Source organism: Phlebotomus argentipes, unplaced genomic scaffold (assembly GCF_947086385.1).
Source record: "Phlebotomus argentipes unplaced genomic scaffold, Phlebotomus argentipes genome assembly contig_15, whole genome shotgun sequence".
In the NCBI taxonomy this organism is placed as follows: domain Eukaryota; kingdom Metazoa; phylum Arthropoda; class Insecta; order Diptera; family Psychodidae; genus Phlebotomus; species Phlebotomus argentipes.
Window position 1 is genome coordinate 8,111,771 of NW_026776181.1, and position 25,436 is coordinate 8,137,206.

General features: G+C 37.6%; 1 protein-coding gene across 1 annotated transcript; it reads left to right on the forward strand.

The window, feature by feature from the left end:
* Nucleotides 1-890: 890 nt before the first annotated feature.
* On the forward strand, nucleotides 891-25,418 carry LOC132262404 (eye-specific diacylglycerol kinase). The gene is made up of 15 exons (XM_059761677.1): nucleotides 891-899; nucleotides 4,035-5,086; nucleotides 14,772-14,904; nucleotides 15,498-15,701; nucleotides 16,952-17,081; nucleotides 17,151-17,451; nucleotides 17,854-18,726; nucleotides 19,277-19,374; nucleotides 21,402-21,729; nucleotides 21,792-21,983; nucleotides 22,172-22,219; nucleotides 22,776-22,839; nucleotides 22,922-23,079; nucleotides 23,157-23,320; nucleotides 23,387-25,418. Exons 1-15 carry the CDS (start codon nucleotides 891-893, stop codon nucleotides 23,428-23,430), a joined length of 3,798 nt encoding a protein of 1,265 aa, XP_059617660.1. The 3' UTR covers nucleotides 23,431-25,418.
* The last annotated feature ends 18 nt before the right edge of the window (nucleotides 25,419-25,436 follow it).

Below are 25,436 nucleotides of genomic sequence, written 5' to 3' on the forward strand. Positions count from 1 at the left end.
TTTAGTAGCATATTTCCAAATAATCACAATATTGCGGAAAGACTCTTTCTTTCCGCATGGTTTACATGAGTTGTGCGTAGAAATATAAAGCTAAAAGTTCTGAAACTTGTTCAAAGGTAATTTTTCCAAGTCGGACACGCACTAGTGAATATAAGTATAGAAAGGGTAGCGTAATCCATTGATTTGTCCAAATTCTTGTATAGATTTTACCGAAGCTTTAACAAATTCCAAATTTGTTAGCATCATGAATAAAGTTATGAAGGGCCTTCATATCTCAAGAGACAATTTTTCACCCAACTGATGGTTGGTGATTGATGGATGGCTTTGGGGTGGTTGATGGTGAATTTAAGCAAATCCAATGGCATGGAAAAATCTATTAGATTTTGTTTATCTGCCATCCTTAACTGAAATATGTTATATATCGCTGGCTATGTATAGCTAATATTCGTATATCTGTTGGTATCTTTTTTTTGGCCAAATATTACAGTGGATGAAGCATCTCGTGTTCCCACTTGACTGGTGGACGAGAGAGAATGAAACGTGGTGAAATGAGTAAAGAACAAAAGGAAAATTGTGAGGTTGTTGATAAATCGGTTCATTGACTTTTATTTGAGTCGGTAAGCTTCTCTACATATAGCAGAATGACTTGGTGGCTGTTTTAGGTTTTTCACCGCAACTTTTTGCATATGGAAGCTCCACTAAAAATTGTCAGACAGTTTTATGTTGTGGCTTCATAACGAACAAAAGATTATGTTTTATGTAAGGGTGTCTGGTGTATACTCTTTTTGCCTCTATTTCCTCTTTCACGACTTGTGAAAAATATGTTTACAAATAGTTTAAAAAAGAATCGACTTGCTAAGTTGGAGAGAATAGGTGGAACAGGGTGGGAAATGTTGAAAGTAAGAAGAAATACTGTTCAATAGAACATGCTTGGTGGTGTGGCATTATTATAAAGCAAGCAGATTTCTTTAGCTCTGGATGATTTCCTTCTCCATAGAGTATAAATCGAAATTCTGTGTAGATTCAAAATACATTTTCTTCTTTGTTTCATCTGTTGTGATATGCTACTCAAAGACGTCTACATATCTTAAGATATAATCAGCATAATATAAACAGAGTGCCTTTAAAATAGCATTTTCCCTTGTTTGACTGATATTTTAGCAAGTGAAGGAGTTTGCAACAATTGGTCACAATATCTGTTCATGTCTAGCAGTACTTTAGGAGTTACTGTCATCGAATATTTGGATCTGAAGGGAATCCACCCACGCTCTATATTTCTCTGAATATCTGTGCGAGAGACTGTATAGCGCGCTCCGTGCTAAAATGTATTGCAAATTGAAGAGACTCTGACTATACTATATTGTGAGAGGTATGAGCTTCTTTTATCTTTTGAATGTACGAAATATTCCCTTTGTCGATTGTAATCCTTCACCCTCGTGGTGCTTTCCCTCCGTGTTAAGTGAGGTGTGAGATGACTGTAGAACGTGGTTGTATTAGGGATTGTTATATGGCTTGGTGAATGGGTTTACTATCATCCCGCTTCATCCCTATGTTTTCTAGTGACACACTCGTGGATTTCTCATATTTACATTCTTCGCACATGTGGAGTTTCACAAGAAACGCCTTCAAAACATTTTATATATTGTGAAAAGCGTAAATGAAAATGAGAAGACAAATACGATTTATTCGCCTGTAACCGCTAAGAAAATACACGCTGCAGAGACAATGGGAGAAAATGTACGCAAAATAGCAACGAAATCAATTTCACACGAGAATACATTTTGGTTCTCCTTTGTAAAACAATTTCTCAAATTTTACAGTGTGGGTGGAAAATCTTTATTCAATCGAGCGGTATTGGATTCTTTGCATTTAAAGTTGTCATCCGGTGTCTATGATATTTTAATTTTTGTTCTTTGTGGATTTTGTCACTCACAAAAAACCAGGAATTCAATTAAGACATTTTTATTCGCTGGAAACTTCTCAGAGGACACGAGACTGGAACGTTTTTGCCTCGGGGAATTGATTGTGTTATGTTGAAGTGCACTGGCAAAAGAGGGAGTTTTTACGCTTTAGTGGCTACTTTATAAAGTTTTTTAATAATAGAAAAATATTATGAACAACAAACTTTTATTTCTGTATTCTCTAAACTATGAATATCTACAATTTTTTTCATGAGATTAATTTTTTTTTCATTAATGTTGGCATTGGTATGTGAGTGGCAAAATACACGCAATATAAATTAATAGAATTTGGCAGAACTTGTAGAGGTGTATTTTCGATATCAAATATTAGTTTTCGTGTCACTCTATTGAAAATGTGCCTCCGCAAGCCAATTTGGGAATCAGGAATTGGTGTTTATGGCTATGAAAACATCCCCTTCATTCACCAACAAACACACCAAAGTGCTAGTTATACAATATTTCACATGACCAGTCAGCCAAGTTGCTAATTAATTTCGCTTCACTCTATGAGCGTTTCGGCAAGAAAGTTTTCGCTAGCACGGATTTTTTGGTGTTAGACATTAGTTCAGAGCAATGCCATCTGTTTGCTGCAACATTTTCTCATAATCTCTGACACGGAATACGATTTGTTATCAATTAATTAAAAGTTATATGCCTCGAGGGTATTTTCTACGAGTGTCTCAGAAGCGGAGAAATCAATTACTGGGGTGGAGAGTGAACAAAATTATTGGAACTCTAATGGACTTCATAAACTTTTAAAGCGCCCTTCTATTGGTCAGACATTGTTCTGATTATTCTTGTAATCTACAAGGTGTGGTGAAACCTGTAAGAATATAAATTACAGCAATGAGGATATAGAGTGAAATTTGTTCATAAGACATAGACAAAAGTGTGGTTTTTTCTTTCTGTCTCTCCTTGATATATTAAAGCAATTTTCTTTTTGTAATATATAACTTGGCTGGAGAACAGCATTTTGCGGCGGAAAGCATGAGAAAAGAGATATATAAATTATCCCTGTAGTGAAGCTCCAATTCAATCATGTTTCCTTTTTTCTTGTTCATCATTGTAGAGTGGAGATTTATTTCCAAAACGATATGATTGGGTAGAGGACCTCACCGTGGATGGCATTTGCCTCCATGTCGGAGTTGTGAGGTGTGCAACACCCATTTGTTACCTGCATCATTACTATGCAACGCTTGAGAACGACATTCACGCGATCACGGACGCCCACAGGTGCCGAAATGAAAACTCAGAGCAGTTTAGAGGTACCTAAACAGGTGTGAATTCGTTCCGTATAATATCGTATTTTCTCAACGTTTGATGTTGTTGCAAATGTACACCTTTTTCGATACTGTGTATTTTACAGTTTAAGCGTCTCACTGTAAAAACTCTCCTATTTCAGTTTATTATAGAGTTCAATTTGGATTTTTTTTCATCCTTCTCATAGTTCCCAGAATGTTCAGTTGGGGAATAGCTTCACTCAGATACTTATTATTATTCTCTCTGTTTTGTTCAGAATTGTACATGAAGGAATATACCGTTTATTTTTCAATGCATATCTTTTAATCCATATTTGTTTCTCTGCAATTTTTTAATTGAATTTCTCCAACTCTTAATTGCGTTCTCTGTTGTTTGCGAAATGGCTTAATTGAATAATTTCATGATTTGCTACTTGATGTTGTATGAATTGAATGTTTAGGAAAGTACGAAGAATGATTTTCTTCGCCAAGATTGTTATCTAACAGACATTGCATGAGTTTTGCACCCCTTTTTCGGGTGTGAAGAATATAATCCAGCATAGAATATGGGTATAGAGAGATTATGTCTCATTCCTTGTAAATTTATCTAGAAGTCTTTATGTGTTGAAAGAGTCTGTGTTTGCGTCGTTCAAACATGAAAATGTTATTATTCTCAATGTTTGCATATCATTAAAATTGTTTAAAGTGGCTTTTCACACACAAACACATACTTCCAATATTTTTGTTAACATCTGTATGAACGCCCACGTGCTTTTCTTTCAACTTTCTTGCCGGCCACGGCGATTCGGTGCTAATTAGTGGCAAATGTTTTAAGGTTCGCTCGGCATCGTTCGATGAGATCCAATTAGAGGCCCAGCGCGCTGCCCTTCTGCGTCATCAGTCGTCGGCAGATGAGCGTTCGGGCCTGTTGCAGGTGCCACAGGTGACAAATCAACGATCACGGAGCTTTGATTCGGCCTCGGGAACGGGAGATGAGGCCAGCACATTCCTGGAGGTGCCGAAGCGCTTCCAGCGACGACGCTCGTCCGGAACCAAATCATCACCACCGGCGTGCATTCATTGCCAATATCTGGAGGAGTATGAACGGCAAGTGAGTGCGGATCAACTGTACTTTATCGATCATCAGGAGGTGCGATCACTGAGCTATAGTGACACATCGAGTAGTGATGGGGATGCGGACGATGAGGATGCAAGTGAACCGGAGTATGGGAACATACTGTTGCCACCGCCCACGCCATTCACGCCCTTTCCCCCATCCTCACCGTGCGGCATCACGTTCACTCTATCACCGACTCACGCTGATGTGCCGACATTCTTGCCACTGGGCTCCCCACCGGCTCAGATGGCGCCGCTGGTGTTCTCACCACCGCCCATGGAACAGCTATCATCGCCTCTCGCCACATCGCCGCCGCCATTCGATGAATCGCCACCGCCTAGAGCGCGGCGACGCTCAATATCGCGCCAAGAGGCGGTATTCGTGGAGCCTCTGGAGAGCTCCCTGGAGAATGTGGCACACGCGAGTCGGGGTGAGGAGGTGGAGGCCCAAGAGTCGCAGGACATCAAGACGGAGGATGAGGAGGAGGATGAGAAGCCAGTGCCTCCGGATGCGGTGTGTGACATATATTTGGCTGTGCCAGATCTCAAACGTGATCGTGCCGCCTCGGTGGATTCGTGCTTCACCAAAGTGCCATCGTCTGGGAAAGCAGAGGAGGTCCAGCCACCGCCCGATGGTGGTCTCACACTCACAGTACCCAGCAATGCCGTTCGCTCGAGATCTGTGGACATTGTGTTGCCAACAGATGAACAGGCACGCTACAAAGCACTGGCCATGGCCGGAGCCGCGGCCTATTCGCAAGTCCACAAAGGGTATGTTTCATCAAAATCTCTTGCACTTTTTTTACTTCCTCATTTGCCTCATTATCCACTGTCTGTGGTACAATTTCAATTAATGCCGTAATACCCGGGCAGTGTGTACATATGTAATCACTTGAGCGGGATAATTACAATTTAGTCTCTTGATCGTTACGGTTCTAGGGAAGATTATGTCTCATGTTTGTACGTGCGTGCAGATAGATGCATTACTGTGCTAAAGGAGGCCATGATTCTTAAGTCAACCACTTTTACGTTATGTTAAAGTGTGACTCTCTTCAGTGGGTTTGTTTTAGGGGTGTTCAACATAGTCGTGCAATAAAAAGAAAACAGCCGCTATTAACTCAAGATGACAATATCTGCGAGCTTCCGAATCGAGACTGTGTATCAGAGTAGTAAAAGCAAGGTATTTCCTTGGCATATCCCATATAACCCCCCATTCGAGGAAGCCAATAAAGTTCTTCCGGAATTAAAACTATGCTGAGCTCACCATTTCTTTTTTATTCACTCGCATTTTACCTTCTCATTCTCCTCATATGTTATTACATCCCCAAGCGCTAAGCACTTCGTGGTGGAAACAGAAGAAAAAGTTCAACTTTTAAACACGTCTTAGTGGTGTGGAAGTGGATTCAAGTAGAGGTGAATGAATGAAAGCTAAAACACTAAGCTATTTATCATTTGGTGTGCTAACTTGTGAATTTTATACATCGTGAAATAAAGTGCTCGAGGAGAGAGAGCGAGCTTTTAATCGAATTAATTATCGAAAGTGTATATCGTGTATATACACTGCGAGTGAAACTTAAGTGTGATACAGAAGGGCATTGGAATAATTGTGATGTGAGGGCGCGTGTGTGGTTTTGCCCTTAACGACGTTTTTTAGCACACATCCTCGGAACATTGATTGAGTATTCTCCAGTTCCTGTGAACGCTTTTTCCCTTTTATTTCACCCCAGGGGGAATGTGGAAACTCTCGTATTTTCTAACTCCACGTGTGTAGGAGTTCATGTTTCTTTTGGGATATGTACTGAGAAATTGTTATACTTTTCACTATGATGTAATTAACTGACGTACAAGCTTTGAAGCTGGGTATTTGTAATTTGTCAATTATTACTATTCCAATTGTTTCACACAATTGTAATAGGCTGAACATGGAATGTCTGTGCAAGGTGAGTCATGGGGGCGTTTCTGGCAAGGGAGGACCTTTGATGAACATGGTGAGAGAACGTGTTGAGCATACGTAGGTCTAATTCGGATGTTGTCTCAGCACCAGGCGTCTCCATTTCTGCTCCTGTAATTATTGTCACAAGAAGAAAAAGGAGGGGCTGAAGAAGAGTGCGACTGAGAGAAGATGATAATTATGGCAAAATTAACCCATAGGAGACACAATTTGGCCTACAATGTTGTACCTCGTTGAAATATGTCCATTTGATGGGGTATTTACGATAATGTACACTCACCTCACATGCCTCTTCGGGGTTTCCTCCCACCATCTGGTCGATGTGGGTGGACTACTGTGGGTGACATAGGCGGAAGTTTCGCTTCAACTGTAGCGAGAAGAACTCCAATATGTAAAGGGTGGGGAGAAAATTGTGAGATAAGTGAAATCGATACGGGTCACTTGGACAGTATAAATATAAGATGTGCAATATGGTGGGCACTCAATAGAAATTGTATTCTAAATATTGTTCAGTGAAACAGGAGAATTTAATGGGAAAAGGGGAGTGCAAACAGGCTCGAGAGCGGAAGAATTTCATGTATTGTGAAACTCTAGTTACAGAACCATCAGTTTATCAATACGGTGTTTTGTGAATGAAATTATTGACCTGAGGAATTTTACCACATACATATATATATTGTGGCGCTTCTGCTATCCTCTTTTGGGTGACTGAATAAATATTCCAAAATTGCCATGCATAATTGAGTGAATGAGGATAATTGATATTGATCCTTAGGCGCGGGACAAGGAACATATTTTAAAATTTGCAATGTAGCCGGGTTTGAATTATAACATTTCTCTCACTTTGTCAATTTACTAAATAAAGGCTTTTTCGTATTATCATTTAAATTTCCGGCGAACTTCCGTATTATTCACAGTCAAATACATCCTAGAGACGAGAGAAGATAAATTAAATATGTATCTTCCCTATATTTTCTATAAAATTTCCATCTGTTTGGAAACAGAAGAGCAAGATGAAAACACTCCAAATCAAAATTCCCTTGTTGTGTGAGCAACTTCCGAAAGTTTTTAATTCAAATTTAACTTTCTTGGTATAATAAAATGCCTGCGGGACGGAGGTATATGCGCTACTCTTCATTTAAATTGCCAATTTTCCGTCTGTCCTACTTGGGGTATATATATATATATATACCCATAAATATACATATATTTCTATACAAAGAATTTTCATAAAAGTTATGTCTCCGCAGAAAATTATCACTCTTGCATGGTGAAAAGTATAAAAAGATGAATTTCACTGTCATGTCCTTTTTATTAGGATATGACTGTAATCCGCTTTTCCCGTTAATTTAATTCAATTAGCAATGTCGCAAAAATTAGAGGTATTTGAAATATGAGAGCTCAGAATGCTTAAAATGGATTTGCTAAATGAAATATTGTAATTTCACAATGGGGTATATTGCGAATTTAATTAATAATATAATGAGTCTATTTTGCTGTATTCGATTTATTCGACACATTTTACAGAGCTTTGGTGAGGTTTATGTTGAATTGATTTTCCCCACTTGCACAAATGATGATGGCAGTTGAGAATTGTCAGTGGATAAATCTCGAATGGAATCACTTCACAGCATGACACTGGGCGAATGGGGATGAAAGCGAGCATGAAAGAGAGTGGGGGGTGGTGTATTAAAAGAAGTGAGAAAATCTATAAAATGAGGATTTTATTGCCATTTCAGTGTTGTCTCACGATTTTGTGGGGCATTTATCGTTGGGTTGTTAGTTCGCTTTTTACTTGATTGGAGGCTTATTATCTCACTTCCCTATCTAGGATTTTATGGTAAAAGTTGTGGGTTTCTTTCCGTATGTTTTCTTTTTTTTTTGCTCTGTGGACTGGGAAGAGAGACAATCTCATTAGGAGCATTTGGAGTCAATTGTCTCTTTATTTTCTGCATTTGTTTTCTCCACTTGTCGAGAGGCGAAAGTACGTAAAATGAAGGGGGAAAAATCTGAAAGTGTTGTTCCAAGTGAGAGAAATGAGGAGCAAAAGTGATGTAGTAGGTTCTTAATAATTGAGTTATAATCACAGGAGAGAAGCTATATAGTGAGATCGTTCTCTTTGCCCGTGTTCTTGTGATGGCATAACAAACTTTTATCACCTCATACCACCACACATGCCTGCCACATATATATATATACCTTTTTCCCTTCTACATCCTAATATCTCGAAAATGACTTTCATGTTTGTGCCAAGAGAAATTCCTCATCCACCCCTCGAGCACTCAGATTAATGGGGTGGTCGCAGCTATAAGAGGTCCAAGAGAATTCCCGACGCATCAACAACACATAACATCTGACACATTTCGCCTCACTCCAAACCCACTTGACTTACATCCTCATCCAATAAGTCACAGAATTTTCCTCAGGCCATTATAGAGAGCGACTGAGCGGGAGAACGATGAGCTTTTGGGTATGAGATGAATTTTAAAAGATTTGTTGATATGGCTGTTTCTGTCTCCTCTCCACTCACTCAGAGTAATTGTTTTATTATTTTCATTTTCATTGAAGCATTTTATGGAAGAGAAGCTGAAGAAATACGACAGAATCACTTTTTTTCTTGCTATTTTTTAATTTAATATACGAGACATGAGCAAATCCCCGAAAATCTCTTCCTTTCTCATTGCTTTTATATTAATGTCTGTCGCTCAGTCTCTCTCGCCTAACAGGGGCAAAGTACACACGCAAATTCATTTATTACACTCCATTGTTAATAGGAACATATATATGTCCGTCTCACACCTCGTCCTTGTCTTGCGACACAAAGCCCTGTAATGTAATTGATCTATTTCAATTAAACCAAGAGGAACTGCAGAATTTTCTTTCACACTATTTTACTGTTTTCGCGGCGACTTGCTTCGTATTGTATATAGATTTTTTTTTCCTAACACGGTTTATCAACAGCATGGGAAGGAATATAAGGCGAAGCACGAGTAGAAATTATTCAAATTAAAGGAAAATTATACCACTTAGTCCACCAGAAGTACTAACAGCAGCCTCTTTATCATCTCCGCTTATTTAAGTACCTACACTTCATCTTCACAAACGAGCGAAAAATGTTTTCCTTTGAAACATGATTTTTCACATTGTCCTCCCGCCCCCTCGTTACCTCAATGAAATTGCGACAAATTTAATTTACATTATTGTCGAATGGGAAAAATCTAGTGCTAGAGAATGGGAAAATGGAGGCAGCACACTGGAATTTTTTCCTTATTGTATGTGTGCGAATGGTTGGAGGACATTTTCGAAGTGTTCTCTTGTTTTCCTTCTGTGTTATGACGTTATAATTTATATTCCTCTTTTGGGGGTGTCATGTTAAATAGAAGGAAGGAAAAAGTCTCTGGGGAAGATGATTAAGTAAGTTAGAAAAGATGACAGGATATTTGCATTTTTGTTACGTTATTAATTTGAAGAATGAGGAAAATGAATTATCATGTTAATTAAAATTTTAATTGTCATCAAATTTCTTTAGCATTTCGATTGTATCATGGGCTTTGTTTTTCTCGATGGCATTTTTTTTTCTGCGAAAAATGTGAAAAATGTTTCTCATAGATCAGAGATTGTATTACATCGTTAAATATTAAATTGTTGTCTTCCTGTTCAAAAACATAATGCTGTGTATGCAATAAAATAGATTAATAAATAATGGTGTACCTTAAGGCAATGCGTAGTACAATGAAGAAATGTTAGCAACGGGTGTCAATTTAGCATAAAGACGCATTAAACACTGTGACACTGTGTCACAAATTTATGGGAATTCATAAAGTTCTAGCGCTAATGCTTATTGCACATTTTATAAACCACCAACAGAGTCACATCAGTGAAATTTTACCGCATTCTGTTGATATTAAGTTTAAGACATCATTTTTGAACTTACAAGGATGCTCGTTCTTTCTGTCCTTTTCTCAGTTGAAAACTTTCCTTCTCATGGATTCTGACATACTGATGTTAATCGTCTTTCACTGTTGTTCAAGGATGTCTAAATGAAAAAAAAACATCTCGAATTTTATTTCACTTCTCGCTAAATTGTCTCATGTTTAAACTAATTACAGTGTGTGTCAAAGTTTTGGAAAACTGAAAGTTCTTCCGCCGAATTATATCATGAAAATTCAGAAAGTTTAAATGTTGGCAAGACAATTCTGTTGGCGCACAACACTATTATATTTTCAAGTAAATTACAGTCAAGTGCACTTAGCATATTTGCATGAATCTTATTTATGAGGGATGTTTTTGTCAGTGAGTCAAAGAGCTGTGTTTAAAAAAGTGCCCGAGAGAGTTAAATATGAAACTCCTTAGAAAAAAGAAGTGCTACATTATGTTCTGCTTGTAAGTTGAAACGCTGGAAAAGAAGTGGTATAAAATGAACTGAGAATTCATTTGATGTTTTATAAATTTATCCCAAGGCTGAGGAAAAGTTTTCACCACTCGGTATCAATTGAACAGTGACTATATGTATCTCTTTTTTCTGTGCTCAATGCTAAATAAAGCATGAGAAGAGTGGAGACGGTAATTGCAAATGGTGAGAGACCTTTAGACAATCCCAATGGACATTTTGGTAGACATCGGCATTTCAGTTTGGGTAATGAATTAACAATTTCTCGCCTAAAGTCCCAGAATTAGCAAGATCCCGTGGGTGTATTCGATTAATGGGTATTTCCCACCCTCCACACTTTCGGAACGCAAAAGCTATTTGGGCTATTTTTGAGATACTCCAACCATCACTCAAATCATGAACAATAATATTGACTCAATGGATCCTGAGGCATCGGCTGTCGATTGTGCGAAATGGCTCAAAATTGTGGTTCACCTCCTTTTGTGTATAAGGAATTTCATGAGGGAATTACAACTACGACAGAGCCCCAATTGTCTTGTGACTTTGTGCTCAAATTGTTGGTGCTTTTTCCTGTTTATCTTGCGCCTTCCTTCAGATGATTGTTCAAACACTAAAAGGCGTACTGATGGGGCGACATAGCATGAGGGATGGCAGCTGTGTATTTAATGCCTTGACGTCACAGATTTCAAAGATATGACCTGTTTCTCTGGACTTTTGAAACTCTTGGGTGAATAAAAAGTATCTGTTTATGATTGAGAAACTTGTAAGAAATGCTTCAAGTTGAATTTTATCTACAGCTAAAATCTCTGGAAATGATATACATAACGGCACTATTTAACATTTACTTAGTATATGAATGCATTTATTAAAAAGTAATTCATTCGTTTGTGACATGAAATCAATTGAAAGCAAAATTTTCTAAAGCGCATTTGGACGTGCTCCAATTTGAAATGATGTTTTTCATCATTCATTTCTGACAAATATTAAATGAAAAATCTTCTCAAATATCCATTTTACCAGTAGTTTTGATAAAAACAAATGAGCGAAAATATAAGTTTTTATAAATAACCAGCAAATATGACGGAATTTTTTATTCGGGAAATAGTAATGAAAGACTTTTCATCATTCTCTTCAGAATTTACGATGGGTTTCGGAGAAAGGGCACTCAATGCCCAAAGACAAACACTCTAATGTCTTTAATCTCACATTGCAGATGAGATTGCAGACTTTGTTTGGGGTTCACAGAAAGATTTCTCTCTTGATATTGCTTGTACTGATTCTTTACTCTATTCATCCCAAAGTTTTTGGATTCCTTTTCACATTGTATAGATCCAATTTGGTAAATGGAAATCAATTAAATATTTACCCTAATTTATTTTGCCCATTTTGCAGATTAATCTTCGAAATTTTGTTTACCGAAAGTGAATGGAAAATCTCAGGTTATTGAATTACTTAAGAGAGTAGATTTTGTATTTTAAAAAGTCCACGTCCTGTAAAATATTTAGATTGTGTGATATCAAGTGAAATGGAGGGGTTTAAAGTTGAGTATCTGGAAAGTTTGCCGGACATTTTATTTTGGAATTCATAGAATGTTGAAATATTCAAAATTCACAGGCTTGAATACTTGATGCGGAGTAAAAACTTTCTGGACATGGTTCATGATGAGTGCGTATATTTTGATAAAGTTATGTTATGACGTGCTTCATCATATTCACTACGTGGATATGCTGAAACGGCGGCATTATTTACCAAAAATATGAGAGCTTACAAAGCTCAGTAATGTACTTCAGTTGTTGTACCCGCACCATTGATACGATATAAATAAATTTTGGGCGAAATTTGCCATCACGAGCAATAAGAAAATGCTTTAAAAGTCCCCAAAATGCGCAGTACATGTTTCACGTGTAATGATTTTCCATTAGTGATGCGAATGTGGAAAAACAATTTGCTTAAATGGAGTGTATTTCGGAGACAATCCATATATTGTGTGGTGTTAAAAGTAAGAGTGAAGACTCTTATTTCACTCACCTTCCTTCCTTATACATTTATTTGATCGATGAATTTCGACAGCGATGATATTAATTTAGCCACATTGTTGTTACTTTATTTATTGACTTTCCCATAATTCTTCTGAACATGCCTAATGAGACTGCCTATAACTGATATTGCGGTTCACCGCATGGAGTGAAATATTCGGCATATGCTTTAATTATTGATGAGAAATTCAGGCTAAAGCGTTGCGTACATAATTTTTCCAATTTTAACCTCCCACCCAATTGACCTTCGCTCGTCTCGTCTATCCATAATAGGGAGGGATGGCGTGAATACCAATAATTTAATAAAACCTCATTATCTCCTTCAATGAATGCTTTGTGGATCTTCTTTTCTGATCGCTCACCCGTAAAATTTGCACGGTGCTTTCAAAGAGAAGCTCTCTAAGCATAATGTTGGCAATGGTAGCCACTTTGCGATGGTGAACTTGCAAGAAATAGGGCAATTCATCTCGCTTGGTGTACACTTAGTTCGCTGTATCAGCCTCGGATTGGCTGTTGAAGAGATGTACCAGGTCAAAGATTAATCGCTTTAATTTACATTTTTACTCTCATCATTTCCCATCTGCGCTCCTCTTCCCGGATGAGTGTCATGCTAAAATTAAGGATGTAATTTTACCTTGTGTTTTCACCCTGGCAAGTATTTATGTTATATTGTGGAAACATCTTGAGACTTTTAGCAAAATTAATGATATGGAGAATAAATATTTAATTTTATATATTTATATATATATAAGTATATTAAATAACTGTGGTAAATTTGGAAGCGTAATAGAAAAAAATAAATTACTTTGACTAAAGCCTGATGGCCTTTTGGAGAGATGAAAAATTTCCAGCGGAATTATCTTATTTTATAATTGAATTTTCCACTTGAACAGTCCACAAAATGTTCAGATGTTAGCTCTTTTTGCTTGTACGTTAGGCACTATGTCAGGTGTCGAAAAAGGAAAAGATACAATAAATTCTGCAAATTGCGATTGTCTTAATCATTAATAATTCCATATCTCCACTTTTATCATATGATATATTGTGTGTAAAGGATATCAGAAGGGTTGTCTTGCAATTGTAAATCACCAAGTGTATTAGTGATTTATTGAGCACCTCTTCTGACACACTCTGTATAGCATCTCGCATTCTCTCTTTGCAATTGAATTCGGCGCACGCAAAGTATTTGAGAGGAAAGCAAAACATCAATATTCTATTAACCCATTAGTTCAAAGTCCTTGATCCCTTTGCAATTTTTCTTTCGCTGCCTCAAAGGGAATCCATGATGTACTGAGCCTGAATCTTGAAGGAAGTTTGAAGCGGATTTCTCAAGTGGGCCGCAACGCGTAGAATTGAGATGTGACTGAAATATATCATTTCCTATCTTATTGAAATGGGTTCGAGATCGCTGATGGGTTAATATTCCCGAAGATTCGTTTCTTATTTATATTTTATCATGTTTATCAGACTATTCAGGGAAAAATTCATTGATTTTCGCTCTCACATCGATAGAACAATTCAGTACTTTCACTCATATCCAATTCAGTATATAATGTATATGTATATTTTCATATATATGTACATACTTGTATATCGTATTTTTTCAAGACTTGGCATCTCTCTTCATTTAAATAAAATTTGAATGGAACTTTTGCCATCGTGCTGAGATATATTCTTATCTGTGTTGTATTTTAGAGAAAATGGTCTGAGCTATATAGAATTGGTATTCAATATCATTGGGAATTAGCCACCCTTTGGAGCCTCATTCCACCCTCAGTCTTCCATCTAATTCACGCTTCGATAGAGATGAAATTCTCCATCTGGGTTGAGCCTAACGAATCGGAAAGACATTTTTAATAAATTCTCTCATTAGAATATTTGGTTTTCAACCCCGTTTTGTGAGCGCATTCCATCACGGATTATTACAAGAAAAGTTATATGGAGTTCTCATTCTTGAAATACACCTGCCACGAGCAATTTCATAATGTTTTTCTCTGTTTGGTTTTTTTCTCTCCCCTTTCAAATGGACTCCCACCTGAATATCCCCCGCTGCGCCTTCCTGCGGATGTGACTGTGCAGAAAACACGACGCGGACTCGAGGGCGATTCGATGTACGCCAGATTGGAGCGAAAACGCCGTGGCGGGAGATCATCTGTGGATGCCCACCTCGGTGTCTGGTGATTGCTGCTACGTGGGGGACAATGAGTGTGTGGTGAGTACATTGAGAGTGGCAGTGTGTTAGATAAATTAATTTTCCTCTTTAGTTCCAAATTTACTCAATTCATCGACTCTCTTCCGTGCGGCCCACACATCATCCCTTTGCGCTGAAATTGTGTGATAAGATGGGCCAGTTAATGGTATTAGAGGCTCTGACAAGCAGAAAGTTGCACTTTCAGCTAAATTAGCAATCCAATCATTACATTACAAACAAACACTCGAGTCACCACTGAAGCCACATCACACGGTAACTAATGTGTTTGTGAACTGAGAATAATATGGTAAATTCATGTGGCTTCAGAAATATTTTCCAACAAGCTCATTACTATATTGTGCACTTTAATCGCCGTGTCACATTGTTAAATGTGTTCTTGCAATGCCGCAACGCAGTTTTAAACTGGCAGAATTTATTTGCATTCTGCGGCTTCGCTTTCAAATCAAGTTTATAGAGTTTGTTGAATATCTCAGAATTCATGACAAGCCAGGGCAATATGGGACTCATGTTTTTCCCGAGTACAAAAATTGAGAGAACATTTTTGGGAGTACTCAGTTTTGCTGAAAGGGTGTTCGTTTTGTGTATTCTTGCAGAAACATGGACCACGGATGAAGTGTTCAGCATGCAAAATAATCGCCCATGCAAATTGCATTGGTATTCTAATGGAGCGCAATAAACTATCGTGCAAGCCTACCTTTAGGGATGTTGGTATACGACAATATAGGGAACAAACCACGACTCATCATCATTGGGTGCATCGACGGACGGAAAAAGGGAAATGCAAACAATGTGGAAAGGTAAATGCAATTTGGCTCTTGTTGTAAGCGGTTGGGGAATCATTGAAAAATTGTTTTATATGGCTTATGCAGTTGGGGCCAATGAGGTTCACACACCAATTATTCCCATCACCAAATGTCTATTACACACTCTAATGGTTCAGTGATTGAATCAGTAAATACATTATAGCTTTCAAGTTACTAAAAAAAGACTTCCCAGAACGCGATTTGCTGGAATGAAACTGGAAATTACTCTGATATTTGACAACCAATATTATATCCAATTTATATTAATTTTCAGAGTGGAATTGAAATTGTAGGTAATAATTGAGAGAATGCAAATAATCTCTATATTCTATATATGTATACAACACACATAAACAGACTACTAAATTCAATTTTTTTTTAACGAATGCCAATTAAATAAAAACTCTGGATCATATTGCTCATCAATGAAGAATCGCATTTTGCTTTAATTTCATTAAATCCCAATCAGTCAAATTTCGCCGTATTCTATCAGATATTATAAAACCAATATTTTATTTTATTGTTGCTTTTAAGCACTCGGAGAAGTCTTATTTAAAGGTAAAATACAGCTTGACGCCACAGTACGATGATTTATTTGGTTTCTTTCCAAGTTTTCTCATGAAGCATTTCAAAGATTTGCGCATCTTCGGCCTCTGTCCAAGCACGTTTATTATGATTGATTAATTCTATCCTATCATTTGCATTTAAATTTGGAGAAGAAGAAGAAATTAAATTATATTTTCAAATTATTTTCATTTTGATTTCCTAAATTTTATCTTATTGATTTTAGAATAAAAATAAATCCTTTTTGCAGACTTATTGGCAAAGAGCATCGTGAATGTAAGCTAAAATTCACAGGAAATGATCACAAAAAACTCTTTATTGGCATATTATAAAGTTCTTTTGGCAAAATCTCTTGCACCAATACGATTCCTGGATGTCTTGTGGCAAATTTTCTTTTAACAACAAGATGAGATTTATGCGAAATGGTGACAATTGGCAAGAATATCAAAGTGATTAAACTGATAATTCTTCTCTTTCATTCTCTTCTTTGTGATTACATATTTTTTCTTGGTTTTGAAATAATTCCTTTCGTATCTAAGACTCTAAATTTTCACTTATCTTTAAATTTCTGCGCCACTCCTCGAGATGAATGACGTTCTGAGAGTGGAATAACTAATAATAGTTGAAGGATGTTTTTCTTTTACAATGCTAAAATGTGTTCTTGCTGGTCTATTTTGCAGTCGTTACAAGCAAAATTGTCGTTTGGATCGAAGGAAATTGTTGCCTTGTCATGTGCATGGTGCAAATCGTCATTTCACAACAAGGAATCCTGTTTCAATCAACAACGAATTGGCGAAGAATGCTCATTAGGTGACTATTTGAGATTCTCTCATATCAAATCAGTGAAACTTGATGATAATTTTTGCACGAAATCTTCAGGAATACATTCCAGTATTATTGTGCCTCCGTCGTGGATTGTCAAGTTGCCGCGCAAGGGAAGCTTCAAGTCATCACTGAGGAAGTCTCCGCGCAAGAAGCAAGTTGGCAAGAAGAAGCCCAAGGAGCGAGAGCCACGTACATTTGTGATTAAACCAATCCCAACGGCCAATGTGAGACCAGTGATCGTATTCATTAACCCGAAAAGTGGTGGCAATCAGGGTGCCAAGCTTCTACAGAAGTTTCAGTGGCTATTGAATCCGCGCCAGGTGTTCGATTTGACCCAAGGTGGCCCAAAATTGGGGTAAGTTTTCAATTTCTGCCTTTTGAAAAAATACACTGTGGCGAAGTATAAAGCATTCGATTGCAAAGTTCGCGAGAGTTCAATATAGGCACAAAGAATTCAATTTATTTTGCGGAATTATTGTCAAATATGCAAAGAACAAAATAACTGCCGAATTAGTCTTCTTTGCCATCTTTTATTGACATAAAATCCATTTTGAAAGAGTAAAGTTCAACACAAGGTTTGTTGATTTTGCAAGAAAACTTTTGCACATCATGCTGAAGAAATTTGAAATGTGTACATATAAGAAGATGGTGTGCATATATATAAAGGAGGAAATTGGCATATAAGTAATAAAAGAGATTTACAGTGTATTTTTAAAAATTCTAAGCCATATTTCACACTCTTGTACCCACATTTTAGGCTGGAATTGTTTCGCAAAGTGCCGCAATTGCGTATATTGGCATGCGGTGGCGACGGCACTGTCGGATGGGTGCTCTCTGTGCTGGACCAAATTGGTTTCACGCCTCCGCCCGCGGTGGGTGTGCTGCCGTTGGGCACGGGAAACGACCTGGCACGCGCTCTGGGCTGGGGCGGCGGTTACACGGATGAGCCCATCGGGAAGATTCTCGGCAATATCGGGGACTCAGATACGGTGCTTTTGGACCGCTGGAGCCTCAATGTGGAGCCAAATGCGTCAGCGAAGGACTCAGCGGATGGGAAGGAGGAATTGCCGCTGAATGTGGTGAACAACTACTTCTCCATGGGTGTGGACGCTCATATTGCGCTGGAGTTCCATGAGGCGAGAGAGGCCCACCCGGAGCGATTCAACTCCCGCCTGAGGAATAAAATGTTCTACGGCCAAGCGGGTGGAAAGGATTTGCTGAAGCGCAAGTGGAAGGGTCTGGCGGACTTTGTGACGCTGGAGTGTGACGGAAAGGATCTCACGCCCAAGTTGCGAGAGCTGAAAGTGCATGCCATTGTGTTTCTCAACATTCCCAGCTATGGCGGCGGAACGCATCCGTGGAATAAGTCTGGTGGGCAATTTGAGCCGGCGACAGACGATGGGATGATTGAGGTGGTTGGACTCACCACGTACCAACTGCCACTGCTGCAGGCCGGCGGTCATGGCTCGTGCATCACGCAATGCAGGTCGGCGAAGATCGTGACATCGAAAACCATTCCAATGCAAGTGGATGGTGAGGCGTGTAAGCTGAAGCCATCCATTATTGAGATAAATCTACTCAACAAAGCTGTGATGCTGGCAAAGCGAAAGCCCGGCAGGATTAATGTTCAGTAAGTAGTTTATAGTTGATGTAGATTTAAATGGATTTGTTGTCATTATATTTGTGAATTGCAACGCACAAAGAGACCACGTGTCGCTATCATGCAACTTCTTGACACTGGCACATGACACAACGCTGTAAAACCCTATGCAAAATACCTGGAAAAGCCAACAGCACAAAATTCAATTTTTTTTTTGTTTATTGAATGTGAACTTTGATAACAAAAGTGCATGCGGGATTTGTGCGCTTTGGGGGATATTTTTCGTAGCGTGGGAAAAATATTGTTGTTTTTATGGATTGACGCATTTGGTGAAAAAAATCTCCTGTGATGGTAATTGAGGATCATGTCCATTTTTTTTTATTTTATTCTGTGCAGCGGATTAAAAGCTCTGCCCCCATTTGGTGCACTATTCAAGCGTTGCACAGATTTTTTTTTGAAATTGTGCATTTCTCTCAAATACGGAGATGATTTCTATTCTGCTGCAAATGCAAAAAATCGATTGATGTGCAGTGTGTAATTAGGCAAAACATTTTCTCACATTATTTCCTATGTTTTACAGGCATTCGACGATGGAGCCACTCAACATTAGTATTAATCGAATCACCATGTCGGATTACGAGCAGAATCATTACGACAAGGACTTGCTTAAACAATCAGGTGAGAAAGAGCTGTGATGAGAATGGCTGTTTGCTGTGCGGGAAATTCTGCGGGGACATTCTAAATGATGGTGTGCCGTGGCAAATGGGGCTCTCCCTCGAGCCGAGTATACAAATATTTTTCTTGTAGGGCAATTCAATCAAAATTTGCTGGGTTAAATTTTGTTCCTGGCCCTAACAGTGTATGAGATGTGGTTGTGGAAAAAAAATTCAGCCACGACATGAACAAAAATTCAGAGAGATGAGCATAGAATGAGGCGAAAAATTTAATTATCCTGGAATGCTCATGCTTCCTTTCCATTCACAACTCAACGTGAAATAATTCAGAAGCGAAGGAAAAAAATATATTCGAAAAAATGGCTCTATTCTCGTATTATAGGACACTTTCCATGGCTTTTCACATTAGAGTTGAGAGAGGGAGAAACGCGCTTTTCTCCTTCCCATTCTGTGGAGACATGTTCAATTTTGCATTGTTGAAATTTCATATTACATATTTGGGGGAAGGAAAAAAAAGGAGGAGAAACATCAAACACAATGATTACGGTTATTGTTTTTAATATTCATTCATATTTTCCCTTCGTTTTTCACTCATAATTTAATTGGTTGGTCCTTGGCTGTATGTTAAATGCGCGTGTGCTCTTCTTTTTCATTCACGTTTGTGTTTCACATTTTTCAGTGAAAATATTTATGTTCAATTAGTCATACATTTTCAAGTGCACACGCTGATGTTGTTAAAAGCTGCTCATAATTTTCTCTCTTATTTTTTCCCCTTCTCACATTGAATAGTCGTTACTTTCTCTGCTGACTGAAGAAGAGAGAGAGGAAACATGATATCCTAGTATTTTACTGGACTAAAATGTGCACTCTGAATTCAAAATGTTTAATATCTGCATCTGACAGCGTGATCCTTGCAAAACCATATACCAAAACTTTCCTAGAATGTAATCATATCTTTCCGCCCACACTTCCGCTTCCCGCATAATATTTTTTAAACCTCCGCCACTTGTTTGATATGCAAAAAATATGGTCACGTAGAAGAATAGATGGAATATGTGGAATTTCGGATGTATACCATCTCACTGAGGAGCAACATGAAATATTTGCTGGTTTTGCTGGCTGTGCATGTCGCGTGAGCATCATTTTGTCCCACGGGGAGATTCTTCTCCTGTAATCTCCATTCGAAATTTTCCACCCACGTGTCTATTGCGTATTCTGACGTAATTCTTTGGGACACAATTTGTGAAAATAAGTCCAAACCCGAGTGGTAGGTGTAAAAGAAGAAGTGAATGGGAAAAAAGGGAGAGGAAAAAAATACCAGAAAATGCCGAAAGGTGTAATAAAAATAAAACTTGACAAAGTCAATTCAATTCGGTCAGAGTTCAAAGTTAAGTTAATTTTTTATTCAACCTTCTCCTATCTCGTGGAGTTGAGTGAGTGTGAGGACGAGCCCAAAGTTCGCAGCTGAAACTTACCTGGCTCACCTTTTCTCAAATTGGCAGAAAATGATTTTTATATTGTTAGGGTTTAGTATTACGGGATTGGACACACTGGCATTTACGAGGGTGCCACAAAAATGAATGTTGAGAGTGAGGGTGAGAGAGTGTAAAAGGTGGGAAAAGACTCATAAAAAGTGGGTGCGAAAGGAAAGAATTAAGATGGTGTTGGAATTAATTAAATTGACTGAAAGAAGGAAATCATTGAAAATTGCATTCCAGCTGTGAGTTCATTTCTTCACCCTCTATTATTCTTTCTATAAACTTGTGGGGTTTTATCGTGAAATCAGATCCAGACAGGGTTGCTCAAAGGGTATTCGATATCGCAGGAATCGAAGTGCCTCTGTATTGTGAATAGGAAGATATTAATTGAATTTTTGCTATAACATAATAATACCTTTTCTGAGTTGTAAGCTCTAAAGCTGGGCATTATTTCCACAATTTCAGCAAGCAAGCTATTTCACCTCAAAGCTAGGAAACCCACGGGGTTTTCTCTTGCTGTCCACATCGATTTCTCACTAATTCCATTTTTCAGCAACCTCAATTGGCTGCATCGAAGTGAATCCCATTGCCGATTTGGAGCATGTCAGGGCGCTTGTGAATAAGCACTGTGAGACATCCACGGAAAGTGGCGTAAAGTTGTCATCTGAGTGGTGTTTCGTTGATTCATGCACGGCAGAGAGATTTTTCCGCGTGGATCGAGCTCAAGAGCATCTGCACTATTTGACGGATATTGCCAATGAAGCGCTCTATATTCTCGATCAAGATTGCCTAACGATGCCACAGACACCGGAAGATGAGACCGCCTTGGCGTCTCCGAGTTCACTTCATCAGCCACCCAACTTGAGTCCGTCGGAATTGAGGTGCATTTCACGTTGCCTTTCTATTTCAATCAATTTCCACTTTTATGTCTTTGCACTTGCAGTGAAAAGGATTCGCGTGAGTGCACGCCACTGACGCCGCAGAAGAAGTTTTTCCATCGATCTCTGTCAGGACCAACGACCAATCTCGAAAATCTCTCACCAACGCTAAATCGCATGACGTATCAATCGGACTCTGACAATGAAGTGATTCGAAATGGGAAATCATTGGACACGAAAACCATCAACTTCAGAAGGTATTTCTCTCTGTTTTGCTATTTTTTTTTTGTTTTCTGTTTGTAGACTGAATTGAAAAGTCTCTTCTTCTCACACACTGTTGCACTGAAATCCTATGAAATTGATTAATCTCTGTGTTGTGTGTGTGTGTGTGTGTGTCTTGAATTTGCGAGTTAAAAGGACAAACAAATTATTTAAATGCATGCAGCTTTCACGACCGATTATTTAGTCTGAGTGAGGATCCTTTTGGATTCAGGTACTTTCTGTCCATTTCAATCAACATCCACTTCATTCGCTTTCAGCATAAAACATGTGCAAATCCCAAGACACAATATCACTTCGCTTTATATTGATTTCCTCTAGATTTTCAGAAAAATTCAATGTAATTTGCTTGCCATCGTTATCAATTCATTGAAGTACTTACGACTCAAGCTTCCTGTTTTATTTCACTTATCAGAAGAGTTTTCTAAATCTCATGGAATATGTGATAAAGCTCTTAGAGTTGTGATTTTGCCATTTATTCAACATACTTCAAACTGGAAATCACAATACTAGAGAAAGTTTCACTATCCTTTGTACATGTTTTCTTCCTGTAATATATTTGTGATATAAAGCTCAACTATTAGTTGTTCTGCTGATAATGAAACGTAGTTTGCAATAGCCAGGATATACACATGTGCTTTGCGACTATACAGTAAATGTGTAGTTTATTTAGATGATAACTATAATAATACCGCGAAACAAACACCATTTAGAGATTGTGTAAATCCATAAAAATATTGGGATAATACATTTTTATCTCAACTCTGCAGCAATCTACTGGAAAAGACGACGGATGTTATTATAAAAGCAGCAAAGTCCGGCGATTTATTGTTGGTAATTACGAAATGTTTCTCTCTTGGAGAAGGCTTTTCTTGCTTGGGTGCTAACCACAGTGTCCTTTTCATTTGACCTGCAGCTGAAAGAGCTTCATACACAAGGATATTCGCTGCTGTCCATAGATTCAACGGGACAAACGGCACTTCACTTCGCCGCTCTGTATGGACATAAAGATATTGTGAGATTTCTCATTGCTTACGCCCCAAACTCCATTATAAATATGCTGGACAATGAAAAGTAAGTTGAATTGTATTCTCGTGTGAGAACAATGATTTCACCCAACATAAATTTTCCACCCTCTCAACTTTAACCAGAGGACAGACTGCCCTTCATGTGGCTGCAGCCCACAAGCGGCGTAGCGTTTGCTATATGCTCGTGGCGGCAGGTGCAAATCTCGACATTCAGGATAATGAGGGGCGAACGCCCAAAATGCTGGCCATCCTGGCTGACGATCATAATTTGGCAACGTATCTCGAGAGTGAGTACCTTTTTGGATATATTCACTTTTACGGCTCCGTTAATATTTTATATCTCGACTTTATAGACCAGGAAAAGTTTCAGTTGATGAGTAGTGGAAGCAGTTCTTGAGAGATTCACATGAAATATCACCAAATCGACTTTTTACTCTTTAATAATGTGAAATACTGGATGAGAAAATATTCTTATCAGGATTTCCCATTAAATTTATGTAGATATTATGTTGTTTAAATTTGCAATTGTGTACTTCTGTAGAAACAGAGAGACGATTTTTTACCATATTTTTTCTCAATTGTTTCTTTTGTCAATGCAAAATTGTATAATAATTAATCACATATCAAAGTGAATATATAGGATGAAAAGATAAACATTCCTTATAGTTCTCAAAGTGATATTAGGACAAGAAATGATGATTATAATGAAGTGTAAATACATAGTAATTTATTTAGTAAGAGACATGGAGTAACGAACCCCTTTTCTTACTACCTTTCTGACGAATTTTACCTAGTATTTGATTTTATCCAAATCCGTCAGTGCTCAAGAGATTCAATTCAAGAGATAATCCAAGTTGCTGCCCATTTTATTATTTTTAATTGAAAAGAAACAAAAAAAATTAGCGTGTTTGTGAAAATGCGACGAAAAACTGAGCATGGAGAGATAAGTGAGCAAGGAATACAGTTGATATTTTTCTACGACTTATATAAAATATAAAATTCACATGCATATTCAAAAGGAAAATACACATGTCGTGAAGTGAGTATAGAAATAATTAGATTAAAGGGAAACTCTGTAATAATGTAAGTCAAATGAAAAACGTCAATTACTTAACAAAATGTTAAAGTATTTTAGATTCGAGACATGAATGATTAGAGGGTGTATTTATAAATGCTTTTTTAAGCAAGAGATAATCTCTGAGTAGACCTTAAGAGCCTACTCTGCGTACGAGATGCCTCTTCTTCAGTAAACTGTAGTGATAAAACAAAAAAAGAAAAGATATGAGACAAAAATGATGGTATTGTATAAAGTATGAACACTAGAATTTATCTTAAAACATAGATTTAATTATTTATTCACGTGTAGGTATAGAAAGTAGAATGGGTAAAATTCTTCTTTATTAAAAAAAAAGCATATTGAATGATGTAAAGCTCTTGTGCCCCTGAGCTTTATATCATATATATAAAACCTACCGCAGAAGCCCTTTTAGTGTGTGATTAACTAAGAAATATTATACATATATCAAGTGCTCGCAATAACGACCAATTCTCTATCATTTTTAAAATGTAAACAAGAAGTTAGTACTCTACGTTGATATAGAAAAATTCAGCTTTTTCCGATATAGAGTGAAAACAAAAATATTATGGAGAAAAAGACTATTTGTCTCGATATAATTCTCTCTCAAAATTTGACCATTAAAAATCAATCGAGACAAATATTTTTTGCCCAATATTTTCAGCAAAATAAATTAGCTCTTTGTGTAGTTTTCCTATTGATTTTTGTTTTGTATGATTTCTATAAATGTAGTAATATGATACAAAAGTAAGGAATAAACTGAAAGATATAAGAGTTATTTAGAATGATATATTTAGCAAATGACAATCCCTTTGGTAAGAGTTCTTATTGAACAAAAGTTGATTTCAATTTTCTTGATGAAAATATTCAAAATGTAGTTGTGCTTAGAGAATTAGAGTTAGAAGAACAAGTGAACGATAAAATTGTAGATACACCATATACAGTATAAGAAAAAAAACTGCTCTGAAAGAATGATGATGGAAGTTTCCGAAAATGCAAGTTATTATTAGAAGAAAGTACCCCAGAGACAATCACTCATAATACGTCAGGTAGAATGCAGCCTGCATCCATTTTAATAAAGGTATTAGTAAATGAAAAGATGTCAGTTTCTGCATTAGTGCACGGCGGAGAATTATTACACTGTTGTGCAAAAGTGTGATCGGAAAGAATATTACATGAAGTGATAAAAAGGCGTAACTCATTTCGAAGGTATTTTCCTAAGGAAACCGCGGATACTTGCTGATTCAGTTTAGTGGAATATTTATTTAATCAACTGTGCCACGCTCATTCGGATGAACCGCCCAATGATGTGTTATTATGTGTGATAT

Coding starts and splice junctions, on each gene's coding strand:
- LOC132262404 (XM_059761677.1), top strand. Junction 18,727..19,276: donor CCCGGCAGGATTAATGTTCA/GTAAGTAGTTTA, acceptor TATGTTTTACAG/GCATTCGACGATGGAGCCAC. Junction 23,321..23,386: donor TTTGGCAACGTATCTCGAGA/GTGAGTACCTTT, acceptor TCGACTTTATAG/ACCAGGAAAAGTTTCAGTTG.